The sequence below is a fragment of the Trachemys scripta genome, chromosome 11, assembly GCF_013100865.1.
Source record: "Trachemys scripta elegans isolate TJP31775 chromosome 11, CAS_Tse_1.0, whole genome shotgun sequence".
Lineage (NCBI taxonomy): Eukaryota > Metazoa > Chordata > Testudines > Emydidae > Trachemys > Trachemys scripta.
The window spans coordinates 13,238,383-13,254,117 of NC_048308.1; the positions used below are offsets into that span (position 1 = coordinate 13,238,383).

A 15,735-nucleotide genomic window follows, 5' to 3' on the forward strand; every position below is an offset into this window, starting at 1 on the left:
CTGTCTAACTGGCCCAGCGCGTGGAACTGGAAGCCTTTCAGAGAATGCTACCATAGAGGTCCTGGAGTCCAATTTCTTACCTAGCAGCCTAAATTTGGCCTCCAGGATGTCTCCTCTATCCTTCCCTATGTCATTGGTACCTACATGTACCATGACCACCAGATCCTCCCAAGCACTGCACATAAGTCTATCTAGATGTCTCGAGAAATCCGCAACCTTCGCACCAGGCAGGCAAGTCACCATGCGGTGACTTTGAGGTACAGACTAACACACAAACCTAGCTAAAGAAAGGGAACCAGCTGCCACCATCACCTGCACTGGTGTTGACTAAATGCTGAACTTCATCTAAAATGTGAACCTGAGGTTCCTGTTGTCATCCTCCCTCTTGTGTCATTTTCCTTTCCTACCTAATTTTGTTCTTTTTCCTATCTTTCTCTTCTTTGCCGTCTATCTAATGAGAGCCTGGCTTAACTGGTTAAGACAATTCTACCTTTTGCCATGCTAATCAGAAAGGCAAACCAAAAGCAATGTCTGAAATAATCTAGTGCCAGTAAAAGTTTGCCAAGTCTTAGAGTGGCTGATAAAACCACATACCTTATTTTGGTTGCAACCAAGAGGGAGCATCAGAGACAGAAGCCACATGCTCTGTCTTTCGCAATCCTTCTTTTCTCCTTTTTGGGTATGTGTCTTAAAGAAAACAAGATCGGAGTTCACCAGCAGCTCAAGACCATCTAATCTAACTTTTTCTCTCCCTGCAAAGAGAACAGTTATTGCCATCTTTAAATGCCATCTAAAACGACTGTCAAACAGATTTTCCCATATAAGAGACTCTGTACAACTACAGCGAGTAAGGGAAATTATTAAAATAAAAGCCATACTTGATTCTTTAGGTTCCATTTTTAACTGTTCTTTCCTTTCCTATATGTTTAAACCAATCAATGATGATTGTTACAGTTGGAATAACCCAACAATAACTTGACGTGGAACCCCGGACCACTATTTAATGTTATAACTGTCAACACGGGATTTATTAGCCTCATCTCCCTTTTTGGACCCCAGACCGCCTTTTATCAACACACCAGCATTGCTTATTAACAGTGGGGAGAAGCTAATCTTACACAATCCACCTTCCCCTACAGGGGTGGGATGACACATCCACCAGATTCTTCCACAGTCCCCCAAACTCATCGCACCTGAAGGGACAGGTAGGCCTCGTCTTCAGTTGAGAGTAGTTGCTAACTCTGTGAGATCAACCTCCTTGAGATTCCTAACCCCCTACGCACCCCTTTTGTATGTTTCTCATTGGGAGGAGGTGGCCAAGCTCTGTGTTAATACTTCCTTTTCAGTAACCGCATAATGTCTGAGCAGAATTTATTTCTCCTTGATAATCATTTGGCTGCTCTCTCATTCCGTGAACGCAAAGTCCTGGTGCTTTATAAGATTGCTATGGCAACCCATTATAGCACCTCAAGAACCGGGCTGTGATTTGAGAAGGAGGAGATGGTTTAAAAAAAAAGTGAAGAGACGTCCAGATATTCACATATTATAAATAATGGGAAAGCAACTGAAATGCTAAGTAAAAGGGGTAAAATATACAAATAAATGTGTCTTGCTTCTTCTGTAGAACAATGGAAGTAAACAACAGACCATATTTTAGTTCAATTTGCAGTTACAGTATTGCAAAATGCTGCCTTCTTGAAGCAGGGTATAAATGCTTTGATTACATTGCTATTTTAATGACTACTGAAGCCACAGTCTATGTCAAGGCTGCAACTTCTAACTCAATTTCCTGTCGCCTCCAAAAGGCATATTTGGCATTCTTACTTGATAACTGATATCAACTGTTTCATTACTTTTTTATAATTTATGTTATTGCAAAGGACCTGGGAATAGGTGAAGGGAATGATCCGTGAATGCAAAGTGGCATTATCTTTCCTTCTACGGACGCAATGGTTCATGAGCTCAGGGAAGAAGGGATAAGAGATGGGAAACGGTAATCTGTTTTTGTAAAACTTTTATAAATATAGAAATCACAAACAAATCAGAAATAGGATTGTGACAGGGTGTACCAGACCCAGAGGCCTCCTGCAGGAGGCCTCAGGGTCCTACTACACCCCATCCGTGAAAGGAGCAATGGAGCTAAGTCCTCCAAGTGGCCTAGAGAGGCTGCACAGGGAGCAGCCAATCAGGGCCCAGCAGTCTCTCATAAAAGGAGCTGCAGGGGCTTCCTGGAGCTGAAAGAGTGAGGACTGTGTTAATGGCTGGCTGAAAGAGCAGTAGGACCACGGATAGATCAGTTGCTGGCAGGGACAGAGGGAGCAAGAGGGAGCTCCTGGCTGGCTGCTGGGACTGAAGATAGAAGCACAGCTGGAGCTAGAAAGACCCAGAAAGGGTGAAGAGTCTGCAGGGAGGAAGCCCTGGGGGCACAGCCCCATACCAGGGCCAGGACTATTTAAAGACTGAGCCCAGGGAAGGCTACAGAGATACCAACGGATGGATACTGGGATAGACCCCCATTGGCCTGTATACCCTGGAAGGGGTCTGTTTTGTTTCACAGACAGACTGTGTGTGTGACTTGGCTGGAGGGCTAAGTCATGCAAAACTGCCTGAGAAACCACCAACCGGGGTCGCTGCAGACTAAGGGTACGTCTGTACTTACCTCTGGGTCCAGCGGTAAGCAATCGATCTTCTGGGATCGATCCCGGAAGTGCTCGCTGTCGACGCCAGTACTCCTGCTCCGCGAGAGGAGTATGTGGAGTTGACGGGGGATCCTGCCGTGTGTGGACCCGCGGTAAGTTCGAACTAAGATACTTTGACTTCAGCTACGTTATTCACGTAGCTGAAGTTGCGTATCTTAGTTCGAAGTGGGGGGATTAGTGTGGACCAGCCCTAAGAGAGTGCAGGCAAACACACTCAGCCAGTGGGCACTCGTGAGAGGTCAGTGCCACGCTGTTAGAAGGATAATTTATAGACAGTATGGACCTTAACCAGCATCCAACCAGCTTGAACTTTTGGAGGAAGCTTGTAACTTTGTGACTAGCTCCCATCTCAGTAGTGGGCCAACTAAAAATCCTAGAATCAGACGTCGTATGATGCAGGGATCTTAGGCCAAGCACCGATTAGATTGTGTTTGCTTGTCATTACTCTATCAATGCTATTATACTACTGATAATAAAAGACCCAATTATAGCTCCTAGATCTATGTGCAGGGGAGACCGTCCATGCTCTGTATTCTAGCTATGCAGAAAGGGGCTTTGTTGTTTCCCTGACACCATTTTCGCCCTTTCTCCAGTCTCTGTGGAGGGTGTTTTGTTGGCTCTGGGATGCATGAGTGGACTTGAGGTGGAGCGGGGGGAGTATTGCCCAGAATTTGAAACATTTTTCCAGTCTGTAACCTATCACCAAATACCACCCAAAGAAATCCCACAAAGCAGATACTGTATAGAAAACTCATCACAAGGCCTGTGCCCTCCACTAACAGCTTCATCGTGCACCATTCAAATCGATGGCAGTTTTTCCATTGACTTGAATGGAGCATGGTCATGTCCTTAAAAAATAAACATTTTCTGTCTTCAAGCTCTTTACAATATGCTCTGCACTGCAACCTGCTACCTTGAGTCCTTTGAACTCCTACATGGACTTCTTCTTAGACAGTTGACTTTGTCAGGGATGCAGCTGTCCTCATTTTATATTTCCCTAAACTAGTTCCTTCATTACCTCTCTATTTTCTAAGGCATCCGAGGACTCCGACCTGTGCTGGAGTAGGCTATGCTAACAATCCATGTCAGGGAGACGCAGTTACAACTAAATAGCGGACCCAATTTTGCACATTCCTGATTGCTATTTTCATAGCAAATGTGGTTTATATTCAGTTTACATTTCCGAAGAACTTTTAATTTTTATAACTAGGCTCATAGAAACACTTAGATTTAGGATGTTGCGTGGGGCAACACTGAATGTGATTTGTATTTTCTCTCTCTTCAAAGATGTATTTTAAAATATATCCAGCAAAAGGACCTCTTGTGGGTAGAGAGTGCAGAATGGAATGAAACTTGCTCAGCGTTTTCTTACTTACTTTGGAAAACCAGTATGCTTTACAAAGAGATCCACACAAAATTCGCACTGTAAGTACTGGTTCTTCGTATACTGCAATGGAATTGATGCAGATGTAGGAAGTTTGTCAGAATGATTTACAGCTTTGGGAAAGAACAAGAACTCTTTACAAGGCGGTAGCATAGTTTTGTGTAAAGGAAAAAGTTCTATGGGGAATTGAAATATTTATCATGTAACTGCTAAGTACTCTTAATTTTGTTAGCAATGGGAGCACCTCTGCCTTTGATAATTGTATCAGAACTGCAACTGACGCACAGGTTAATTTTATGTAGCTTGTGAGAATAAGAGCTCATTATTTAAGCTGGGATTTTCAAAACTAAAGGGAAAGTATCCCCAATTGCCAGTAAGATTAAATGAAACCATTCAGCCACAGAGCAGGGGAATGTGTACAGGGGTACACTGAGCACTGTGCTCTTGTGACCAGGCAGCAGCTCTCTTTGCAAAGGGGGGCCTAGCTTCTGTTAGCAATAGAGTGCAATAGCCTCAGATTGTCAGCATATAGAGGACTAAGGAAGTTGCCCCAAGGAACTCTGGGATACACCCAAAGGACATCTGGGACCCAAGTCAAGCTGGGGCCACATGCACACAGGAAAGGAACAGAAGTGCTGGAACACTTTTTATAGTGGGGGTGCTGAAAGCCAGCTAACAAGACTGTAAACCCTGTGTCTTAAAAAGCAATGTGAAAAAAGTGCAATTCCTACACAGGGGATCGGAAAGCTCCTGGATTCTCAAGAATAGCAAAATAATGCTAGCTTTGTTTTGACAGCAGCAGCAAACTTTTAACAGTAAAACTTGGGAATACTGCAGCACCCCCTGCACCCCTAGTTCCCACGTCTATGGAAAGGAATAGGGCTCAGACCTTAGGTCCCAGCTTAACATGGACTCAGACCCTCCAGCCCTGGAGGGTCCTGGGACCCTAGGTTTGAGCCCTAAATTAAAATAATTGGTGTGTGGATGCAAGGAGGATTAGGCTTGAGTCCAGGCCCAAGCCAGGACTCACGTTGGTGTGTCAACATACTCTCTGTAGCTCAGTGGTTAGGGCACCCACCTGGAAATGGAAGCGCCTGGATCCAGTCACTCTTTCACTATGTGTCCACAGTGGAACACCTTTAACTGGACTGACTGAGGGAGCCCCATGTCAGAATGTCCCATAGCGCAGTAGAGCACTTTCCTAAGAGATAGGTTTTGAACAGGGGTCTCTCTTCTCCCCCTCTGCTTTAACCCCTGGCCTAAAAGTTATAAAGTGAGTGGCAGTGGCAGTACCTTTTCCTCCTCGTTTTGAATGGGACCAGATGCGGCAGGTGCCTTCTGAGCCTGCCTGCAGGATGTGCCCCTGCATGCGACTCAGCAGTTGCATGCCTGTCTTCCCCCAGTTTATGGCTCACTCTAGGGCTTAGGCAGAAGATAAGTGTCTGGATGCCTAGAGGGAGGCTGCAATGTGCTTGCCCAGAGGCTGAATCATAGGCACCTAGAAAACTTCTTTGAAAAACGTAGGCATCAAGTGAGTTTAGGCACCTACCGTGTTTGGCAGGAGTCTTGTGTATTGAATTGGAGCCAGACCTGGGACTCAGATGCCTACGTACTTTTGTGGATCTCATCCAGACAGATTTGGCACCTCAACAAAGCTTTACAGCTAAACATAAGTGTTTTTCCACCACCAGAAGACTTTGCCACTAACTCATTCTATAACTGTGGGGAGACTCTCCTTAATGTTCATTGCTGAGTTCCAACGTTGCTGGAAGTAGCATCTTTTTAGTGAAAAACTCATTAAGACCATTCCACAGTAGGGCTCATGTACTGCCCTTGATCTACATGTACGAATTCCATTATCACTAAGAGCTTTGATTTTGATGTGGGGTCAGGGTAGGGGAAAGTATGGGCACATGGATGCTTGCTTTGTATGAACTGATCCCATTCACAAACCTGGAATCTGCATGTGAAAGTAGGTAGTTAGAGGCATAGCTGCTCATTTGTGTGTGAAAATATTTATTGTATACACAGCGATTGCAAGCCCACATTGTAAGAAAAAAATCAGATCCTTTCAGTCCCATATTGAAATTAGTTAAGATCTACGCATCCCATCAATAGTAGTTTGCAGCTTGAGAGAAGTATATGTTCTGCATTATTTGCTTTACAGATAACTTGCAAAAGCAGGGCACAAGTCTCTTTATCAGTCTAAATCAAGGTCTTAGCTCTTTCAGATCTAAACTTCGATTAGTTCCTGTCTCTGTAATTGGCTTACTACAGTTTTTGGAACCAGACATGCCCTTCATGCAGGGGTTTTAGGCCAAGCACTGATCAGCCTGTGCTCTCTTGTCATTACATTGTCAGTGCTATTATACTACTAATAATGCAGGACCCAATCATAGATCCATGTGCAGAGGAGACAGTCCATGGTCAGGATGCTAGATGTGCAGAATGGCTTTGCTGCCTCCATGGCAGTATTTTTCCCCTTTCTACTTGTGGAGGGTGCTCCATGGGTCCTAGAATCTATAGAGGGAGAGTGGAGTTGGGGAGCATGGCAAAAGCTCCAAAATATTTTACCAGCCTGTATTCTATCTTCAAATGGCACCACAAACCCAGCTGTAGTAGGCTGCTAAATGGACCTCTATGATGTAAGGACTTATGTTCACTGCAAGCTTGGTAACAGAAAGCAACAATGAATCACATGCTTTAGTCTAATAATCTTGAAACAATGACCTAAAGGACAAAGACTCAGTAGTCATTACTGCACCCCTGAGTTTGTCAATATCCTGGGAATGAATGTCCAGTTTAAATGCCAACATAACATGCATTTAGATACTCTAATGATGACCCTTTTGCACCATTGCTTAGCATTCCTAGAGGAAACAGCACTCATTCGTAGGGGAGCATGGAGAGCACCTTAGCAAAGCATATTTAAAATGGCAGCTACAAGAAGGAATTGTTTGTGGAGGACATTAGGGGCTCACAGTGCAAGATTTTGCATGGCCTGGGAGCTTCTCTGCACTCTTAAGATGATTCCAGACAAAAGACACTATAGAATTTTATTTTAATGATCTACTACTGTAGCTTAGTGATACTGCAATATTTGGGGCTATGGTGTAGTACTATGGAATACTCAATGTTTTGTTTAATAGAGCCACTGTAATTCTCGAGTGGGATGGTGTTTTTCTACAGGATGAGTAGGATAGATTTGTGACTTCACCATTTTGTACTGATTGAATTATGACCTTCAATGATGATCAGTGTCATGATAGCACTGAGAGAGCCCAACTAACCAAAGCTAAATGGATTCTTTGCATTAGTCTTCACTGAAGAGGATGTGAAGGAGATTCCCACACTTGAGCCATTCTTTTTAGGAGACAAATCTGAGGAACTGTCCCAGATTGAGGTGTCAATAGAGGTGGTTTGAGAACAAATTGATAAATTGAACAGTAATGTCACCAGGGCCAGCTGGTATTCCCCCAAGAGTTCTGAAGAAACTCAAATATGAAATTGTAGAACTACTAACTAGTATGTAACCTGTCGCTTAAATCAGCCTCTGTACCAGATGACTGGAAACTAGCTAATGTGACACTGATTTTTAAAAAATGCTTCCGAGGTGAACCTGGCAACTACAGGTCAGTAAATGTAACTTCAGTACCAGGCAAATTGTCTGAAATTACAGTAAAGAATGGAATTATCAAACACAAACACAATATATTGGGGCTTTTGTAAAGAGAAATCATGCCTCACCACTCTGTTAGAATTCTTTGAGGGTGTGAACGAGCATGTGGACAAGGGAGATCCAGTCAAAATAGCCTACTTGGACTTTCAGAAAGCCTTTAACAAGGTCCCTCACCAAAGATCCTTAAGCACGCTGAGCAGTCATGGGATAAGAGGGAAGGTTCTAAAAAGAATTAAATAAGTTCAGGGAGGATAGCTCCATCCATGTCTACTAGCCTAAACCTCTGCCCGAAACTGAGCCTGGATGACAGGATATGGATCAGTCAATAAATGTCTTGTTCTGTTTATTCCCTCTGAAGCATCTGGCATTGGCTGCTGGTGGAAGACAGGATACTGGGCTAGATAGACCATTGGTCTGAGCCAGTGTGGCTATTCTTACGTTCTTAATTAAGATATGCTCTAGTCACTGAACACACATAGTAAGATGGTCCCTACTATAAATAACTTACAGTTTAAGTAGACAAAAATATATAAAGATAATCTCATCCCCAATTTTAGAGATGGTAAAGTGAGGCAGATAGACTACATTGCTTGCTTCCCCCCCCCGCAAAAAAAACCAACTGGTAAAACCAGGGAACTGAACCTAGATCATTTGCATCTTTGCCCAGTGTCTTAATTAGAAGGCCAACCTACCTCATCTTTTCACAATTCCACATTAAGGTTGGAGAGATTCTAAAGGACCCATTTCGAGTAGGAAAGAAATGTAGATGTTTCTCTTAACATCATCCAGACCCGTGATATGGATGTGACTGAAACCACTAGTAAAATTTGAACCACTTGTAGCTTTGGAAAGAACAAATATTTCAGAGTGACTTTAATGCTGGTTTGAGAGTTTGGAGTGATAGGGCTGGAATCCAGAGGCCTCTGTAAATCCAGAGTACAGGTAAAGAAGAAATGATTGAGAGAACTCTTGGTTGACCTAATCAAATTGCCTCAAATCCTGATGTGGGAGGACCAGCTACAGCAGTGACTGAAAATCACCTCCAAACCCTTCAATCAATTTGTGGCTTCTTAAGGGAGTACTAACAAGGCTATGCCAATTATGTGATCTTTTATTTTGAAAATCTGCCTTTAGGAACTAGATAAACCTTCAACATGGTTCATATCGGCTCCAGAACATCCTTCATGAAGAACTAAGCGGCCTGACGCTTACTCTGATGTGTAGCGCTGTGCTTAACACTTCGCTTATAGCCGGATGAACATCTACCTTTTGCACACTGCATGAGGCACTGCACCATCAGGGCCTTAATGTCCTAGTGTGAATTCAATCATTAGAATTTCACTGTTCATTATGAAATTAAGCCATCAATTTATGCAAGAAACAGGGTTTTAAGAAGTGTTTTTCTATTCATGGTGAAGCAAGTATAGATAAACACCTGACCTAGCCTGCATCCAGCTCCCAAAAACCTTGCTATTTTGGGTTAGTAAATCTTCACTGTCTACCTATGACATTTCGGTTTGAAAGTGAGAGGTTTTTTTATGCCTGTCTAGGACTTCATGAGAGATGATTGTATCATGACAAATTCTTTCACAATTATGAGTAGTATCTAGGCACTGGAAAATTCCTCTACGGACTTGTTCTGGAAAATGTCAAAAAAAATTCTTCCAGTTTTGATCACCCCTTTAACTAGCTTAAAAAGTCCAATTTCTTTGTCAAGGTTCTTGAAGAGAGAGGAGGCAATTTCTCAAGGAATACAATATTAGTTCACAACCTATCAGTCATTCTTATGAGACAAGCCTTGAGAGTCTGATGGCTGAGGTCTATTAACTGCTCACAAGATTGATAACAGGGGAAGCTGTAAAGGAAACTGTAGATTTCCAATCAGTTTGATCTTTGAAACTTATAGTAACATCCTTGTAGAAACAGACGCCTGATCTGAATGAGCAGATATTCTATTATCAGATGTATTTTTCAGTAACGATGCATTAACCAGGAAGGATATCTATGCATCTATACAATCCAGTGAGCTGCAGTCCTTGTCTTTCAATACATATGTACACTCACCTCTGGACTTACTCTTCTGATTAGTCAGGAAACTGAACATGAAACAGTGGAATATGTAAGTATTCCCATAGATACAGACTGGGTGCAATAAATCTAGGATTTTTAAGTAAAACCAACTATGGTCCCTCAAGATGGAAAGTGTACATTCCAAGCTGTTGGCAAAGATGTCCTCTTCCAGGGCAAGCTGATCCCAAACTCTATGGCAATGTATTCCGGTTCCTGAAGCTCTCAGGTATGGCAGAATGAAAATTCAGTGACGTTTTAATTTACTTCATTAAATATGAAAATACAACCAGTAGAGTGGCCCCTTTATTTCTTTTGCTACTATTTTAAACTGAACCCATGTACCTAGTTTTCATTGTGCTAGATTTCCGTATTGGCTGCATAGCTACACTGCAAAAGAGGCAGGGTCGGACTGGGGGCTGTGCAGCTGGTTATGGGACAATTAGTTTTCAACTTCCAGAAAGGTGAACCTGTGAGTGAATAGCACTCTTATTTTTAAGCTGAATTCACAGAAGACTCAAGAGCAGGAGCTCTCTCTCTCCATGGCTTTCACAAGATCAGTTAAAGGCAATGAATTCAACTCTGGGCATCTAACCAATAGAAAGATGTAGACAAAATGGAGAGAGATCACTTGCTATTGTTTTCTGATTATGGGGCTGGAGGATGTGACAGCTGAGAAAAGATTATGAACTAAGGGTGAAATCCTGGTCCCACTGAAGTCTGTGGCAAAACTCCCATTGACTTCAACAACGAGGGAGAGGAATTGTTTAGGGAAGCAAAAAGAGATAAAACTAGGAATAAAAGTTTTAAGCTAAGGGAAAGAAAAATTTAGGATAGCACACACTCTCAGTAAGAGATTGCCTTCCTTTATTAAAAACTAGATTTGAATAAGACAACTTTCTTTGTATAAAGGAAGAGTGAAATATTGCTTACTGGCAGCATTCAGTTCTGAAAATATTAAAAGGAGAGAGTCTTGTAGCTAACACACAGGAGGTTCTTGGTTCAGCTCCCATTTGCAAAACTGGGTAGCTTTCACATCTAGACAAACCCTTACATACTATGGTGTTATATACTTCATAGGTATTTCTAAAACATGTTAGAGACTTTTTAACAATTATTTGTATAAGAATATAACCTGGAGTCAAGGATCAGTGCCCCACTGTGCTAGGTATTAGAGAGAGATCTGATCAATGCAGTTTTAATTTAAAGAACAGCTTCTGCTCCTCATTGCAATCAGTGAAGCTTTAAGCCTTTAAATCCAAACAACTTGATGTATCAGAAATCCAAACTTCTTAACTGACCAAAATTTATTTTTTAAAAATGTGTAGTTGAGTTTAGCCTTAAAAGGGTCAGGTTAAAGAAATGTTTCTTCATAGTGCTACAGGTATGTGTTTAATTATTTATAGGATAATAGTGATAATAGAATGGTCATGCTCGTTCTCTCAACACTAATCAGTTCCCTCCATAAAACAAAGGAGTCAAGCCTTCCTATACAGTCTTTCACTTTTACGTCTGACTTGCTGATTTAAAAACGTATTGCCTGTTTTAGTGAATTAACTATATTCAAATTAACACATTCACAATCTGTTCACTTTTATACATCAGTATTAAGATTTAAAAACTGAATGTTTGAGTGTCAGGGAAATTCCTACCTCATTTTGGGAGTGGTGGGGAGGGTAAAATGAAATTTGAGCTGCTACACAGAGAGATGCTGCAGGATTATGGAATCAGGATTCTGTGGTTCTGATTTTTTTTTACTGACTTACCCTAGCAAGGTGGGCAAGTCACTTAGCATCTTTGAAAGAGGGCTAATGCTATTTCCCTACTTCACAGTGGTCTTATGAGAATACTACTTATCTACCAGGGCAGTGATATTGGGGAGAAACATGAAAAATTAGCCCAATGATTAAATCTATCCACCAGAGTGAAAATACATGCCCTGTCATACTCTGCAATTTAAAGGACTAAGTTGGTTGTGTATTGTCCACTGTGCAAAGTATTTAATTGTAATACTGTCAATCAATTTACTGCCCTCGCTCTTTCTTACAACCATAATGGTTTCTTACCCTTCCCCACCTCATCCTTCCCAATAATGTGTATTCTGTATCTTACCCTGTATTTTCTGTCTTTTCCACTTCTCGTTCCAAGATCTACCTATATTTACACCCTACTTCACCTTTCTAAATCCTACATACACGGTGTTGCATTCACTCAATTCTGTGACTATATCTTTGGCTTTACTCACTACTGATCCAAGGAATGGCTACTAAAAAGTAATACACTTACAAAATATAGTTGCAACAGTTCTTGTTGTACCCTCTTCATAAAGGATACTATAAATTAAATTAAGGTGTATCATTTTATTTGCATATTCTTGTTTTAAGTGAATGTTTTAGAAATTATATGAGATGGTTAAATTTAAATCTAAATTTGAGAGAAAATGCTGAAGCAAACAGATTGTTCCTCTGGAATATAAATTAGCATATTAACATAATATCAAAAAGCAGTTCAAGCATGTCACATAATATATACTATTAAGTTTGCTTTTGTAGTCTTGCCATTGTACTCTTTGATACACAGACCAAAGTGTTTTCTTTGATCGTTTAAAAACACATTATGCTCATAGAAATTCTCTGCTCGTCAAGAATTTTCATATTCTTCATCGTATTTACTAGAAAAAGCAATGAGTTTTGTAGCTTTATAAAGAAGTCCAGTGACCCAAGTAAACAAGGATCTATTATTTTATGCTATAAAAATAGTCTCAGCGACCTGCCATCCCCTTTAATTTCTGAATACTCTGAAGCCTCTTGCTATGCACAACCATACTGTATTCAGAATTGCCTTTTTTGATGGGTGCTTAGACGGTGGAGTTAGGAAGGAAGGGAGAATATCTTATAGAGAAAAAACACTGAAAAATGTGTTCTATTTTCAGGAACAATTTGTTTAACTTGTTTATAGTAAAAAAGGTTACATCCAGCTATCCTCTCCTTTGTGACGAAAGTTTCCCAAACCACTTAGTTTTCTCAGTCTATTTTCTCCTGCATAAATGCTTTTGAAATGAGTTATAATATATGGCCAGAAACCAAATGTAAAATTTTAAAATGTAAACAGAGCACAGCTTAAACCTGAGCAATTTGCAAAGGAAATATCTGTAAGATTATTTTCACCAAGAGAGAGTCTATTTTAATGACAAAAGTCATTTCAATGGACAGCTTCAACGAGAAAACTGCCGGCTGTCTGACTTTTTCTTGTTAACGTGTTTGAAGATTTTGGATTTGTGGACATTCTTGGATTTCTGGTAACCAAATCCTCCACCTCCGCCTCTTTTTTGCAATCTTCTACCTTGGCTGCTGTTCACATCTAAGAATTTTTGGTTAAGGAATACAGACAATAAACATTAAACTAACTTAACTGTCACATTTTTCAGTATGGTGGGATGCTTTCAGGGGAAAAGAATAATAGTGTGCCTGGCATTTTACAGAGCAAAAACTTAGTGGATGCAAGGGTGGAGAAAACCTGTCAAACTAAAAACTCACCAAGTGTTTGTTATTCCTTTGATTGTTTTCTATTTTTCCTTCTTTCAAACTGTTTAACTCTGTTCCTTCTCACACAACGCACTGCACTAAAGCTATAAATGGGTCAGCCTTTACCACCAGTAGTTCTGAAACAATCTGAGCAGTCCCTATACTTTTCTTTCCCCAGGACAATATGCCACAACCACTACACTGAAGAATGTATCTCATTGTGCAAACCCCACATTAGTAAAAGAGGAAATTACTCTCAAGCATATACATGTAATATTCCCAGATCCACTATATATGCAAAAATTAAAATGCTGTTATTCTTGCCCTGCCATACATACATAGTCATGAACAAATATTAAAACTGGCAAATAACTGGTTAACTTCTTCTATAAAACTATTCTCTTAGGGTTAGGACATGCTTAGATAATTAATAGTAAAACTATCATTTGCACTTCAGTGATGTGCATATTAGAAATGTTAAACAGATAGATAAATTAGTTTTGACACATTGCGATAAAAGGATACTGAGATCAACAAACGGAGGGACTTTGAAACCAAACGAAAGGGAAACTTTGGGTAGATCCAAGTTATTGACGTTATAGATCTGTTTCAGAGAATGGGAGTCATAAGCTCTAATGTATGCTTTGTATGCTTCCTGGGCTGACTTGTGAAGGAAATAGTTCTTCTCAATCAATTTTTCAAGCTGGAAAAAGAAAGGCAAGACAGTTGTATCCAATTATGGCTGTAACCAGTTTATAAATTATACAGCAAATAACTCATTTTGCTTGTAATTTACAATGAGTACATTAACCATAATATTCACTTCAGAAAAATTGATAAATTTGTATTTCACTGTAATAGTTCAATGTGTCTTTATAAATCAGAGGGGAAAAAACAAATTGAATTACATTACATAGCCTCAAAAAGTAATCTTAAAAAGTATTGCAAAAATAATGAGTTACACTGTCTGAATGCATTCTCTTTAGCTTAACTTTATAGCTATATTTAGATGGTACAAACAAACTAGGGAGCTTGGAATTAATGGACAAAGGTGGCCTACGAAGATATGCATATGTTGCTAGATTCTACCACTAAAACAGGCAATGTTAGCTTCTCCCTTGATGCACATCTGAATTTTCTCCTTAAATTGAAGGTTTTTATTATTTAGAATTGACAAGACTTATTGTTCTCCATGTACAAACTAACAACAAATATTCACAAAAGACGGCAAAATTCCTCAAAAATAATAGACCAAAAAACCGCCAGTGCCCAAATACACTGCTTCACTAGTTTCTGCATTTAGAATCAAAAGTGACAACTTCTGAAAAATAAACAGAGTCTCTCTCTGAAATTCAACTCAACTTAAGCAGAACACAAACTGAACGGTGAGCCCATCAGTTCTGACACTCTAAGTTAAACCATGATCTTGCTGAGTCAGGATTTCAAGCCAATTGAAAAATCATATTTATAGAAAAAATATTGCATAAAACCAACATTTATGTATTAACTGAAAAACAGCTCACTCCAAATTTAAAAATTTTTTTTTTCTAAAATGTAATTCAAATTAGTCATTTTTATTACTGAATGTATGTACGTATAACATGGAATTCTTCCCACATTTACAAAAAATGCCTATTCTAGTCTACTTGGATTCCTACTCCATGCTCATCACCTTATAGCTGAACATTAAACAGATCTATCTTCCACTGGATTATGGTAGCATGTAAATCAGGCCAGTTAAACAGGTTCCTACTATGCATTATAGAATTTACAAATGTCATTTCTAGATTTTCCTGTTCCTGTAGAGATACAGAGTAATCCTTTTATGAAGTATTCCATTACTGAAAAGTAAATGGAACACGTACATTTATTCAGTAAGGGAAAAACACCCTACACTTTATCCACAAATATAAATCTCTATTCATAAAGTCAAAGATATGCTTAAAATTACTATGGCAGATTAAACTGTCATATTTAAAAAAAGAAAAAGACCTGTTTCTAAACAGGCATACGTTCATTCTCACTGAAGTCAATGACAGGTGACCTGTACGTTATGAGGGCAGAATTTGATACTTCAAACGAAACAATGTATCTGAAATTATAACATGGTGTCATAATAAAGTCATGGATAGCTGTAATGACATGAGGGCTTAGCACTTAAGAGCAAATATCTAGAGGAATCTTTCAAATCATGTAAGCACATTTCCACAATTTCTTTAAACCTTCAATTGCTTTGTAAGAGCAGGCTAGTCTATACCTATAATCATTTTCATGTAAAAAGCAACAGAGGGTCCTGTGGCACCTTTGAGACTAACAGAAGTATTGGGAGCATAAGCTTTCGTGGGTAAGAACCTCACTTCTTGCATCTGAAGAAGTGAGGTT

The 15,735-nt window shown here is 40.0% G+C and overlaps 1 protein-coding gene across 2 annotated transcripts in view; it reads right to left on the reverse strand.

The window, feature by feature from the left end:
- Window positions 1-12,169: 12,169 nt before the first annotated feature.
- DDX18 (DEAD-box helicase 18) overlaps window positions 12,170-15,735 on the reverse strand; it is a 17,936-nt gene continuing 14,370 nt past the window's right edge. For both annotated transcript variants that reach the window (XM_034785902.1, XM_034785901.1), the window contains exons 13-14: window positions 13,879-14,056; window positions 12,170-13,189 (exon numbers count right to left, since the gene is read on the reverse strand). In XM_034785902.1, the coding sequence (XP_034641793.1) occupies window positions 13,044-13,189; window positions 13,879-14,056 (324 nt within the window). In that variant the 3' untranslated portion in view covers window positions 12,170-13,043. The remainder of the gene's footprint in view (window positions 13,190-13,878; window positions 14,057-15,735) is intronic.